Source organism: Sphaeramia orbicularis, chromosome 14 (genome assembly GCF_902148855.1).
Source record: "Sphaeramia orbicularis chromosome 14, fSphaOr1.1, whole genome shotgun sequence".
NCBI lineage: Eukaryota > Metazoa > Chordata > Actinopteri > Kurtiformes > Apogonidae > Sphaeramia > Sphaeramia orbicularis.
Window position 1 is genome coordinate 52,958,346 of NC_043970.1, and position 13,465 is coordinate 52,971,810.

The 13,465-nt window shown below is 34.2% G+C and overlaps 1 protein-coding gene across 1 annotated transcript in view; it reads left to right on the plus strand.

The window, feature by feature from the left end:
• The first annotated feature begins 10,448 nt into the window (after positions 1-10,448).
• Positions 10,449-13,465, plus strand: part of ripk4 (receptor-interacting serine-threonine kinase 4) — a 33,003-nt gene continuing 29,986 nt past the window's right edge. Inside the window, exon 1 of the mRNA XM_030154544.1 lies at positions 10,449-10,723. Within this exon, the coding sequence (XP_030010404.1) occupies positions 10,542-10,723 (182 nt within the window). The 5' untranslated portion in view covers positions 10,449-10,541. The remainder of the gene's footprint in view (positions 10,724-13,465) is intronic.

Genomic DNA, 13,465 nt, shown 5'->3' on the forward strand with positions numbered 1-13,465 from the left:
ATCTACATAATCATGTTATTAGATTAGATAGAACTTTATTGATCCTTGGAAACTAAGCTTCCAGTATCAGCACAACACTGACTGAACACATGTAAGAAATCTGACAAAAAGAACATTGTAATGAGTGGTACCAGGCACGTCAAACCCCAGCCCTACAACTTGTATCGTAGCTTATTTTGGCATCGATCCAGCTGATGTCATCATGTCTGCGTGTGCTGATGTCGGCTTAGACACACTTCAGCCATTATAAATAAATGGGGGGGGGGTTAAAAAATTCAGTAAAAAATTTTTTGAACTTGGACCTTTTTTTCCCAAAATGTAATCACATCTGTTCTGGGTCAGTGGGACAGTGTAAACCCAATCTGGTGTGAATTCAACCAATACTTCTGCAGCTCAAGTGTTAATCAAACCGAACCAAAAACAATACCCCTCGTCTCCCCTTGGGGGGGGGGGTAATAACAATAACTACAAAAATAGTGAAAAACAGGCAACTGCACAAAAGAAAGTACTGGTGGAAATAATAAAGTAGTAATAATCAATACATAAGGAATTCTGTTATAAAATGCACTGCATGTATGTGTGTATGTATGTATAGCTACATATATTAAATAAATAAATATAGTTTAGTAGCAGAACTACCTATGACAATTAGGCAGGTTTATTTCTACAGCATATTTCATGTACAAGACAATTCAAAGTACTTTATATAAAACAAAAGCATTACAGCAGAAGAAATAAAAAAATAAAGGTATGAAAAAAAACAAACCAAATCAGATAAATAGATTAAACAGATAAGCAGATAAAACATAAAAACCTTGAGCTTAAAAGAATACAAACTCTTCAAATGCAGCTGAGAACAGGTGGGTCTGTAACCTGGATTTAAATCAGCTGAGTGTTTCATAAAGTGTTTAATATAGTAATAATAAGCAGCAGTATTAAAGCTACATTAACCATGAAAAAACAAATGCTGCACACTGGAATAAACCGTAAATATGTTTACGGTTTATTCCAGTGTGTGCAGTAGTTGATGACTGGTCTGAACTGTATTTTACAGGTTTTTAAAGGATTTCTCTTTTCTTACATTGTTGCAAAGACACTGAAACTGAACACACAACCTGATCCCAATCAGTGGAATCACATAAACAGATTTAGACATTAATGATCAGATTTGAACTCTTTTTCCAGATTCACTAAAGACATGTTTGATGCAGTTTTAGTTTCAGAGCAGAGGTCAATGTTTTTATTCCAAATGTCCACTAGATGGCGACATTTGGTGCATTCAAATTTCAGTCACTCAGGTTTCTTTTATTCTGTTAAATGCTGCTTTAAATATAACAGTGTAAGGATGAAGTCCCGTTGATCCAGACCCAGTATCAGTTCATCATCATCATCATCATCATCATCGTCAATAGAGTCAGTTTAAACACCATAAATCACAGGTGCGTCCCGGAGCCAAATCTGGCCCACCAAAGGGTCTAATCCGAATGAATGAATTTGTGAAATGTAAAAATTACACTGAAGATATTAACTATCAATGGTGTCTAAATCATTTTAATTCAGGTTCCACGTACAGACACATACAGTCCAATTAGGTTTGAAGTGGGTCAGAACCAGTAAAATATTATCAGAATAAACTATAAATAATGACAAGTCCAAATTCTCTGTTTTTTTGGTGTAAAAAAAGTAAAATTACATGAAGATGTTTACATTACCAAACTATACTTTTACAAAAAATGTGAATAACCTGAACAAATATGAACAAACGGAAATGTCTGACCGTATTTTCAGGGGAAAAACGCCTAAACAGACATACCCAAAGTAAATGAAGAATTCCTTCACAATAATAAGGTTCATATGGATGTTCTTGGTGTCTGTGGACATTTACAGACCTCACAGAATCTAGTCCCATTGTCTAAAATATTGTATCTATTACTCTGCCTGAGTAAACTGGAACAAACTAAAAGAGAAATTAGAATTTTTTATCCTCGTCTGTTTTTTTTTGGCTGGATTGACGATGATCTGCATAAATTAATTGTTCGTGTCAGAGATTTTTAATAGCGTATATTTGACCCCACGAAGATTAAAAATCATGTTTGAACATTAAAGTTTGCACTAAAATACACTTTTGATGTACTTTTATTAACATTAGGGTCTAAACTTTGAGCAAAAGTTGAAAAAAACATCCATTGTCCTGATTTATTATATTTTTATAGCAGACGAATATTAATATAATTTTTTCTCAAGGGCTAAAGGGGTGAAGAGAAATAAATGTAATTTGACCAATATTCTGCCTTTTACTAAATGTTTTGTGTGATTGTGACGCACATGTGTAAATGATAAACTGATAAACCGAGGCAGAACATTGTTAAAATCGCATTTGTTTTTCTGAAGACAATTCAAGTTGTTCATGTTATTCAGATTTTTAAGGAAACTTTGTAGATGTAAACCTGATCAGAATAGAATTTTACTCTTTTCAATCCAATGACAATAATATGGATGTTCAAGAGAGATGGGAACTGGAAGCAAATGTATTAATAACAAATGATGATTGGGAAGAAACGTTCAAATCTGGACACAAACTAACAGTCCGACATGGAGGGAGTTTGAATGGAAAGTAAAGCTGCGTTCCTTTAACTCTCCATTTGTCACTGCAAAATGTAGTCAAACATTAGATTTCTGTTGGAGGAGTTGTGGAACAGTGGGTGACGTCACTCATATATTTTGGGATCGCCCACAGATCAAAGATTTTTGGAGGTGTGTGAAAACAGAAATAAAAGATTTTTGGGTGTTGACCTCCATCTGGACTTAACCCTGTATATACTCTGAATTTTACCTGATAGGGCTGAACCATATGGACAAAAGTTCATATCTCGGTATTCATGCCAGATATCTCGATATCGATACGATATGACAACGGGTTCAGTGAAAACCAGGCATTTTTCAGAAAAATACAAACATCCTAACACAAAAGAATGTGGAAAGTGCAGTTTTATTTATAAGAACTCACTGCCGGTCATCAACATTAACATAAAGTACGAATAAATAAATAAAAATGAAATTAGTTGTGACTTCCAGAGCTGTACACGCAGGGCGAGCGCGGGGGAAATCTATATTGTTTATATCGTTGCTTTTTCGATATTAACCCTTTCATGCACAGTGGTCACTCCAGTGGACAGCTCTTCTGCAGCTGTTCTCTTGTATATTCATGGGTTTTGTGGTTCTTTTCATTGTTTTGTTTTGTTTTTTTAACACATATCTTTATTAAAGTTTTAAGACACTACATATCTTTTCTGAAATGAATTGGTAACATTATGTAGATCTCTCCTGCGCATAAACCCCCAGAATCACAAACCCTCCCCATAGTTTTCACACAGTTTATCAGTAAATACATGTTTCTGTGTCAAAAATTAAACGTGGTGTCCAGCTAAGTGCACATTTTTGCAACTTCATGAAAAATAGGTTCAAAAGAATTTTTTTTTTTCATTATTATTTTTTGCATGTATTTTTTTTTTTTTTTAATTTTTAAAATAATATTTATTTGTTTATTTATTTATTTAGTATTTATTTTTCAGAAGAAAATTTTCAATCGCATTGTTTTCTTCATGCCTAAAGAGGAATAAAAACACTCAGGAAAAAATTTTGATTAAGGTTCTCATAATTCGTGCATGAAAGGGTTAATATCTTGAATGTTCATATCTCGATATAGATATGATAACAATATATCTTTCAGCCCTGTTACCTGAAGATCTACTAGACAGAGATTGTAGCTTTTTAGTGAAAGTCTGACTCATAATAGCAAAGAAAATGATCACAGTTAACTGGCTGAAGCCACACCCCCCCAACAGAACGCAATGGATAGATGATAGTAAAAAAGGTTATTATGGAAAAAACTACTGCAGGATTACAACTGAAACTAGAAACATTTGAGAGAAGATGGAAACCAATAATTCAAGCGATACAAGAGCTCTAAATACCTGTTTTTGTTTTTAATATTGCTCTGTTTTTTTTTACTTACACATGTTGCTTTCTGGTCGCTCAGTTATTTTCTTCTTTTTCTTTTCCTCAGTAGCACCTGTTTTGGTTTTGCACATACACTTATCTGTGCTGGTGGAGTATTGGAAGTCAGATTTCAGGAATGTTGTTGGTATTTGTGTAAATGACACTGGTCAACAACAAATGTATTGTTTCAGTTTTTTGAGCTGATTTAGGATCATTTTGGTGCTGAATCCAAAAATCACATTCATTTTACTCAATCAGGTCAACTTTCTGAACTATGCTACATATTGGCTTTTGAACATTTTTGCTTACATTTATGGGCATTTTCACATCATATGATACAAAATTCTTTCATATTTCTTGCAATAAACGAGTTCTGAAGATTTGACTTTTGCCAGTTTATGATGAATGTTTTTTTTAATATTACAGGTGAATGAAACGGCTTCGACTAGAAGATCTGGCAAAAATAAGCCTGACGTATTCTGCTCCATCTGCGGTGAATACACCATTGTACCTAACAGGAATCAAGTGATCAAATGATTTTTTTTTCTCTTAAAACCTATTTTGGGTGAGAACTATATCAAAAATCAACTGATAAAGTCACAAAAATGTAATCAATTTTGTGAGAAGATCAAATTTTTCAAAATCAAATTATCAAAAAAACCTGACCTGATTGAGAAAAACAGATGTCATTTTTGGATTTAGCGCTGCAAAATGGTCCTAATTCAGTTGAAAAAACCTAGACAACTTGCAAAAAACATTTGTTTGTAACCCAGTGTTATATACTGTATGACCTTGACATGTTTTTAACCTGTGTGTAAAAGGTGGAGTAGAAGTAGTTACAAATGAAAGTAATGTGACATGGATCGAGTGATTTGTAGACTGAGGTTGGTGTGATTTTTGTACGTCTTCATGTGTTTTATATTGGTGGAATAAATAAAAAGTAAAAAAAAAAAAAGAAGAATTCAACTTTTTTCACTATTATTATTCCACTGGTCCGGCCCCCTGCAGATCAAACTGAACTAACATGAGTTTGACAGCCCTGCCATAAATCAGTGTCTGTTCTTATTCTGATGAGGATGAGGGCTGAGGGGTTCCACAGGGCCCCAGCCCAGCCCCACCCCACATTCACACCCCTGTGTTGTGTATGCTGGGGGTGGGGTGGGATGGGGGGTCCTCGTCTCCACAGGGTGTGAAATGAAACCAGGCTCTTCATTAATAACATGTTTTTTGACCAAACCTTCAGATCTGACGACAAGTTTGTTCTTCGCGCCGACGCCTCGTCCTTCAACTTTATTTATGATTCGATCAGTGAGAGGGCGGAGTCAAATGATGACATCATCTCATCAACACCTGAAAGAAAACACTGCATCTTCTAAAACACTCATTCCCATTTAACACCAGAGTGAAAATGGAGCCGACGTCATAAAACATCAACACAACAAAAGAAGAATGGCATCATCTACTGAAGTAAAACAGCAGGAAATAAATGAATAAATAAATAACAAGGCTGTAAAATATAAGAAAAACCCAATATTAACCCATCAGATATACGCATATAATGTAATTAATTAACCTGTTTAACCCTGACCATATTTTCAGGGGAAAAACGCCTAAACAGACAAACCCAAAGTAAATGAAGAATTCCTTCACAATAATAAGGTTCATATGGATGTTCTTGGTGTCTGTGGACATTTACAGACCTCACAGAATCTAGTCTCATTGTCTAAAATATTGTATCTATTACTCTGCCTGAGTAAACTGGAACAAACTAAAAGAGAAATTAGAATTTTTTATCCTCGCCTGTTTTTTTTGGGCTGGATTGACGATGATATGCATAAATTAATTGTTCGTGTCAGAGATTTTTAATAGCGTATATTTCATCCCACAAAGATTAAAAATCATGTTTGAACATTAAAGTTTGCACTAAAATATACTTTTGATGTACTTTTATTAACATTAGGGTCTAAACTTTGAGCAAAAGTCGAAAAAAACATTCATTGTCCTGATTTATTATATTTTTATAGTAGATGAATATTAATATAATTTTTTAGGCCCACCGGCGGGCTGATAGGGCTAATGTAAGTCTGAAGAAGTTTATGTACTTTTAATCATTTCAATTCAACTTTACTCCAGAGTCACAGTCCAATATAGACAGACACAATGAAATGAAAAAAAAAGAATCAATTAAAGAGTCACTTTAACAAGACAGCTATAATCATTTCAGTACAGATTTTATGGAATTAATTTATTCTTTTCTTCTATGATTTTACTTCCCTCCACTCTCATAAAGCTAGAATCAAATATTTTTCCCTTTTTTCATGAAATAATTATGACAATTTGATTTGTTCTTGGTAGATAAACTGAAAGTGCGGCTCATTATGTAATCACTACATGTGGTCAAAGGTGAGTGAACAGAAATAAAAACAGGAATGTGTCTGAAAATGAAAATATTGCAACTTTATGGACAGTGTGTAAGTTAATATTCTCATCTTTTACTGTTGAAGCAGTTTGACTTTTATTTCTATATATTTTCCCTATAAATGAACTTGCATTGCCTCAATAATTACAGCTGTCAATCACATATTTAACCCCTTCCTGTTTGCATCATGGGATTGATTTTCAACGGCCTGAAAACAGAGTCCGGAGAAGGAGGAAGAGTTCCAGTTTCTCCTCAGACCAGGTTACTTACTGTATCCCTTTAGGGTAATTATGGATATTTTTACACACTGATGCCAAAACACCTATCACGCAGAGTACAGGCACATCATAAAAGACCATTTCATCCATCAATGCAACTGGAAAATATAGCAATAAAGAGATAAAAAAAAAAAAAACACAAGACACGATTTAACAATAGTTTCTTTAATAAAACTATTAACTGTATGTATAAAAGATCAATAAACAACAATAAGACAAAAGCAGCACATGTAAATATGTACATTATTTGTTAAAAATAAAAAATAAAAAGTAAAATAAAGCAGTATCAGCCATAAATACCAAGAGAAAGTACTAACAATGAATATTTGACAACAAACAGGCTGTATTTGACTAATTAAGGCTCTGTACAGGCAGCAATGTAGGCATTTTAAAAATGATTTTCATGATGCAAAACTTCAGTTAATAGAATTGTTTCAATGTTTCTCAGTTTTAACCTTCAGTTTATCACAAATATGAGCCAAAAAAACACTTTTGGTGAGATTTTCACTGGACACAAGGAGGATGAAAAATAAGTAAAGCTGAAAAAGAAAACTATCGGAGATATAGCGGAGTAGATTATAGAGGTTTTATTTATTATTATTAGATAGAACTTCATTGATCTCTCAGGAAATGAAGGTTCCAAAAGCAGCACAACATCGAATGTACACAATGTATGTATAAGAAATATTACAAGAAAAACAGTAAAAACCATAAAAAGAGTAGAGAAAAAAATAGGCAATTACATATTGGAAAATACTAGTAGATAATAAATAATAAAGAAGTAATAATATTATATAATAATGTGCAAATATGTATGTATGTATGTATGTATGTATGTATGTATGTATGTATGTATAGATAGATAGATAGATAGATAGATAGATAGATAGATAGATAGATAGATAGATAGATAGATAATAAAGAGACAACAGTAATACTAGTCATAACAACAATATATAATAAGTAATATAAGTATTAAGTAATAATAATAATAATAAGAAGAAGAAGAAGAAGAAGAAGAACAAGAACAAGAAGAAGAAGAAGAAGAAAAATGAATTGACAATGACGACAAAAAACATCGTACACTGGATACAGTTCAGTTCAGTTTATCTGTAATATGCTCCAAAACAAACAAAATAATCCTACTTTAGTTCCTAGAAATAAAACAGATTGCAAGAAAACATGAAAAGTTGTTCATATACATGAAAACAAAACATGGCGTCATTAGATTGAACACAATAAACAACACTGTACAACTTAAACTGCACAGAGTAAACCCAGAGTAAAAGTATGAAGCTGAAATACTCCAGTAGAGTACATGTAGTCTGTAGTTCAGTACAGTCCTGAACTAAAACTACTTAAACACTGGCTGACACTTTTCCGTCTCCAGTTGATGTTTGTCCACATCGATGTGTTTCAGATGAATCCACACGTTCCCACGTCGTCTCTGTATCGTATAACCTTCTATTGTGGCTCCTCGTCCCCTCGTTGACCTGAGGGGCTTCATCTGGAGCAGCGCCACGATGTGACAATACACGTCCATGAAGCGACACATTCCTGGGCTCCAGATCATTACCGGGGTTAGGTTCTGTTGTCGTTGGCAGAAACAGGAGAAATCTGCAGACTCCAGGGCATGTGGACAACAATGGAGTGAAGGCAACGCAGACATTTAGGAGGAAAAATACACAATCTGTACTCAGTTACAGTCACTGAAAATACAAAATACACACATCTGTACTCAGTTACAGTCAATAAAATACAAAAAACACACATCTGTACTCAGTTACAGTCACTGAAAACACAAAAAACACACATCTGTACTCAGTTACAGTCACTGAAAATACAAAAAACACACATCTGTACTCAGTTACAGTCACTGAAAATACAAAATACACACATCTGTACTCAGTTACAGTCACTGAAAATACAAAATACACACATCTGTACTCAGTTACAGTCACTGAAAATACAAAATACACACATCTGTACTCAGTTACAGTCACTGAAAACACAAAAAACACACATCTGTACTCAGTTACAGTCACTGAAAATACAAAATACACACATCTGTACTCAGTTACAGTCACTGAAAATACAAAATACACACATCTGTACTCAGTTACAGTCACTGAAAATACAAAATACACACATCTGTACTCAGTTACAGTCACTGAAAATACAAAATACACACATCTGTACTCAGTTACAGTCACTGAAAATACAAAATACACACATCTGTACTCAGTTACAGTCACTGAAAACACAAAAAACACACATCTGTACTCAGTTACAGTCACTGAAAACACAAAAAACACACATCTGTACTCAGTTACAGTCAATAAAATACAAAAAACACACATCTGTACTCAGTTACAGTCAATAAAATACAAAATACACACATCTGTACTCAGTTACAGTCACTGAAAATACAAAATACACACATCTGTACTCAGTTACAGTCACTGAAAACACAAAATACACACATCTGTACTCAGTTACAGTCACTGAAAACACAAAAAACACACATCTGTACTCAGTTACAGTCACTGAAAACACAAAAAACACACATCTGTACTCAGTTACAGTCAATAAAATACAAAAAACACACATCTGTACTCAGTTACAGTCAATAAAATACAAAAAACACACATCTGTACTCAGTTACAGTCAATAAAATACAAAATACACACATCTGTACTCAGTTACAGTCACTGAAAACACAAAATACACACATCTGTACTCAGTTACAGTCACTGAAAACACAAAAAACACACATCTGTACTCAGTTACAGTCACTGAAAACACAAAATACACACATCTGTAATGAGTTAGAGTAATTAAAAACACAAAATACACACATCTGTACTCAGTTACAGTCAATAAAATACAAAAAACACACATCTGTATTTAAAAAAAATAACTAAAAATAAAAACCTTGAACTTCTCCTTCAACCCTAATAAATCGAGAATGACAAATTACACACACACACACACACACACACACACATATATATATATATATTTATACACACACACACACACACACACACACACACACACACACACATATATATATATATATATATATATATATTCCCTCTCTTTCTTTTATTTTCCTTTAATTTGTCCTTTTATTTTCTTTCTTTCATATTTCCATTTTATGGCCTACATTTCTCATTATTTTTTACTTCTATAAAACGTTCTCAAAATGTGAAATTCTTGAACATCTGTATGGAAACATATTGCATCCACACAAAAAATAAAACTCTGCTCTGTTTTTCCGAATTAATGAGGTAATTTATTTTTGTGTGTGAATGCAGTACTCTTCTGTACTTCTGTTTTTGTACTTTATTGTTAGTAACTGTCTCTTCAAATCGGCATTGTTTATAGTTTTTATATCTTTTTTATTATCTTCCTGTTGCACCAAGGGCTTCAGTCTTCTGGATGTGCTGGACATATGGCAAAAACAACAATAAAGCTGATATATTTCTAAAGTTTATTTTCAAACGTGTTTGTTCAACATTCCTCTATATTGTAAAGATGACATTTGTACTTTCTAATCATTTATCATTAAAATAAAACCAAACCCTCCCACCAGCAGTCACACGTGTGTCTCTTCCCTGTTTCCAAAGCAGGAAGTGATGTCACAGCAGCAGCCCCCGCCCCCTTTCCACCTGAACAGAGGGAGGGGCTTATGAGAGCTTCACAAGAGGGAGAAAAAAACAAGGAAGCGCTCATAAGCAGCAGGTCAGTGGAAGTGTGTGTGTGTGAGTGGGTTTGGGTGGGTGTGTGTTCCCTCCTCAGCTCTGTGGACTTTAACCTCTGCTCGCCGTCTGAGCTCGGACATGGACGTCCCCGACTCCCCCCATGGGATTATGGGGCTTTTAAGGACCTTTGACTCTTCTGAGTTTGTGAGCTGGGAGAAGATAGGCTCAGGTGGTTTTGGACAGGTCTACAAGGTCCGGCACAAACAGTGGAAAACATGGCTGGCTATGAAATGCCCCCCCTGCCTTCATGTGGATGACAAGTGAGTACGCCCGCCTGGACACATGGCTGTATCTGACTGTTTCATCTGTGTTTCATCTGTGTTTCATCTGTGCAGAACTTGTGTACTGGCTGTTTCTGGTGTGTTTGTCCTCGCTCTGCTCTCACATTAATCCCTTCATGAGCTTCATTTCATCTCAGCTGCAAAACCAGACCTTCTGACATGTTCAGGCAGTGTCAGCTTCAGTTCTGCTGCAGGGTTCAGAGAAAAAACCACAAGTCCACGGTGCTGTGGGTCAAAGCAAACAGACCCAAACATAGAAGAGAAAAGCCCAGCTCTGATGTCTGATTCCTCCAGTCCACAGCCGCCTAAAGCAGGGGCTGACTCACTGAGCGTTCAGGTGGTCTGTCCTCCAGGCGCTGGGATTACACAACGCTCTGTGACATTTTGCATCACAGTGAATCATCCTCAGAGTCTGCGTGTGTTTCACCAAAGCAGAGGCATCTGATCAAGGAAAGAGAAACGTCAGTAGAGCTGCAACCGATTAATCGACTCAAAGTGATTAAAAAAAAAAATCATTCAACCACAGTTCTCCTGAATCAAAGCTTTGTTTTTTTCCTTCATTTCTCTGCTGTTCAACATTGGTTCCACTGTTGTGTTTCACACGGACGCTTATTGTGACGCACAAAGAAGCTTCAGTTCAGGAAAACTGTAATAGAATATTTCCCTTCAGTCAATTGGAGTCGATTAATCACACTGTGAATCACACTGTGAATTTTTGCATTCGCTTCGAGCACCTAATCGATTAATCGGTTGCAGCTCTAAAAGTCAGTTTTGTAGATCACAGATTCATCTAAAGGGGCTTTAGAGTCTGTGTGACACCAGTGAGATGTGTAAAAATAAGGTGTTTTCCTTCATTTGATTTCATGACCATATAGATATTCATAGTGAATTAAAAAAAAACTGAAGAAAAAGTGAGTTTTTCAGTTAAATCTATCATTAACTGAACATAAACCAAGTGTATACAACCTTATTTTGGTCATTTTTATTCATTTGACTTGTTATTTACTTACTTATTTTCCTTATTTTGTTTATTTTTCTTTCCTCTGTATTTTGTTTTGGTTTTTTTTCTCAGTGAAAATCTGGTATTTTCCTCAAATTAAATTGACTGATCATGTAGATGTTCATAAACGCTCATATTAATGTTGAGGGGTTTTACATCAGAAGCAAAGAAAGAGTTTTTCAGTAAAATCTATCATTAACTGAGCATAAACCGAGTGTCTACAACCTTATTTTGGTCATTTTTATTCATTTGACTTGATATTTACTTATTTAGTTTATTTACTTTATTTACTTATTTTGTTTATTTTTCTACATTTTTGTTGTTTTTCTTTCATTTTATTCAGTTTTTGGCTTATTTTGTTCACACTGATTATTGTTTTATTGAATTTCTTTTTCATTTTGGTTCATTTTATTGATCACTTTGCCTGTTTTTGTTTATTTTGCTGCATATTTTATTTATTTATTTGTTTTACTTCATTTTAGTCCTTTTTTTTTTTTTTTTTCATATTTTTCACATTATTTGCTATTTTCTAAATATTTCATTTGTTTTTGTTCATTTTATTTAATATTTAATACAAACCCAGTGTGTCCATCCACTGCCATTGATCACTACGGAGCCTCTGAACGTCCACATGGGTCACATCTGATGACCATGAAAAGATGACAAACTATATTTTACACTATTTATTTCCATGTATTGATAGGATTAGTGGATGAACAGATATTAAACAGTTTAGATCAGTAGATGCTTTAGGTCTTTGAGGGTTAAATCTGGATAAAACAGCCTTCCTCTTTACTTTCTATTCTCACCTTTTAGTTCATTTCCGTCTCATCCCACACAAACAGAATTACACAACTATTTCCTAACCTCCTTAAAAGAATCCACCTCTCGTGTCACAGAACTTCCCTGATCACCTTCCACCACCAGTCTTTCATGGAAACAACCCCACTCTTGGCTTTCTGCCCATAACTTCAATTCGAGTAAAGAAAAGTCCACTTAAACCACTTCAACAACAGTAATAATAGACACTAAATACACAAATGAAACGCTTTACAAAGCAGACCTGAGCACAGAGGAAGTAAAGACATAAAGAGGATCACGTAAACAGGATGAACATGTCAGATCTGACCATAAAACTGTAAAGACAACACTAAAATGAACCTAGACTGAGTGTGTCTTAGTTCAGTAGGTTCAGAGCAAGGTTATTATGGAAAACTAACCACATGACCAAAACTAGAATTGTAAAAACATTTTCGTTAACTGAAATAAATAAAAACTATAATTAACCCTTTCATGCATGAATTATGGGAGCCTTAAACAAGAGTGTTTTTATTCCTCTTTAGGCATTAAAAAAAAAAACAATGCAATTGAAAAGCTTTTTATGAAGCAATTTTTCTTTCTTTTTTTTTCAGTTGCAGCTGGACACCATGCATTTAATTTTTGAAGCAAAGAAACATGTATTTACTAATATACTGTGTGAAATCTATCAAATAAACACATTTTTGATGCTGCTAATTTGATGTTTTCTCACATTTTAACATATTCTAATACTAGTCACTACTCACTTCATGGACATAATATGCAAAAAAAAAAAAAAAAAAACTTTTGTGTAAAAAAAACCCCAAAACAAAACTGTTAATTGCAGTCTAGTAACAATAACTAGTATTTGATTTACACTCAAACATGTTAGAGCAGATCAGGTTTATCAAGAACAGCAAAGT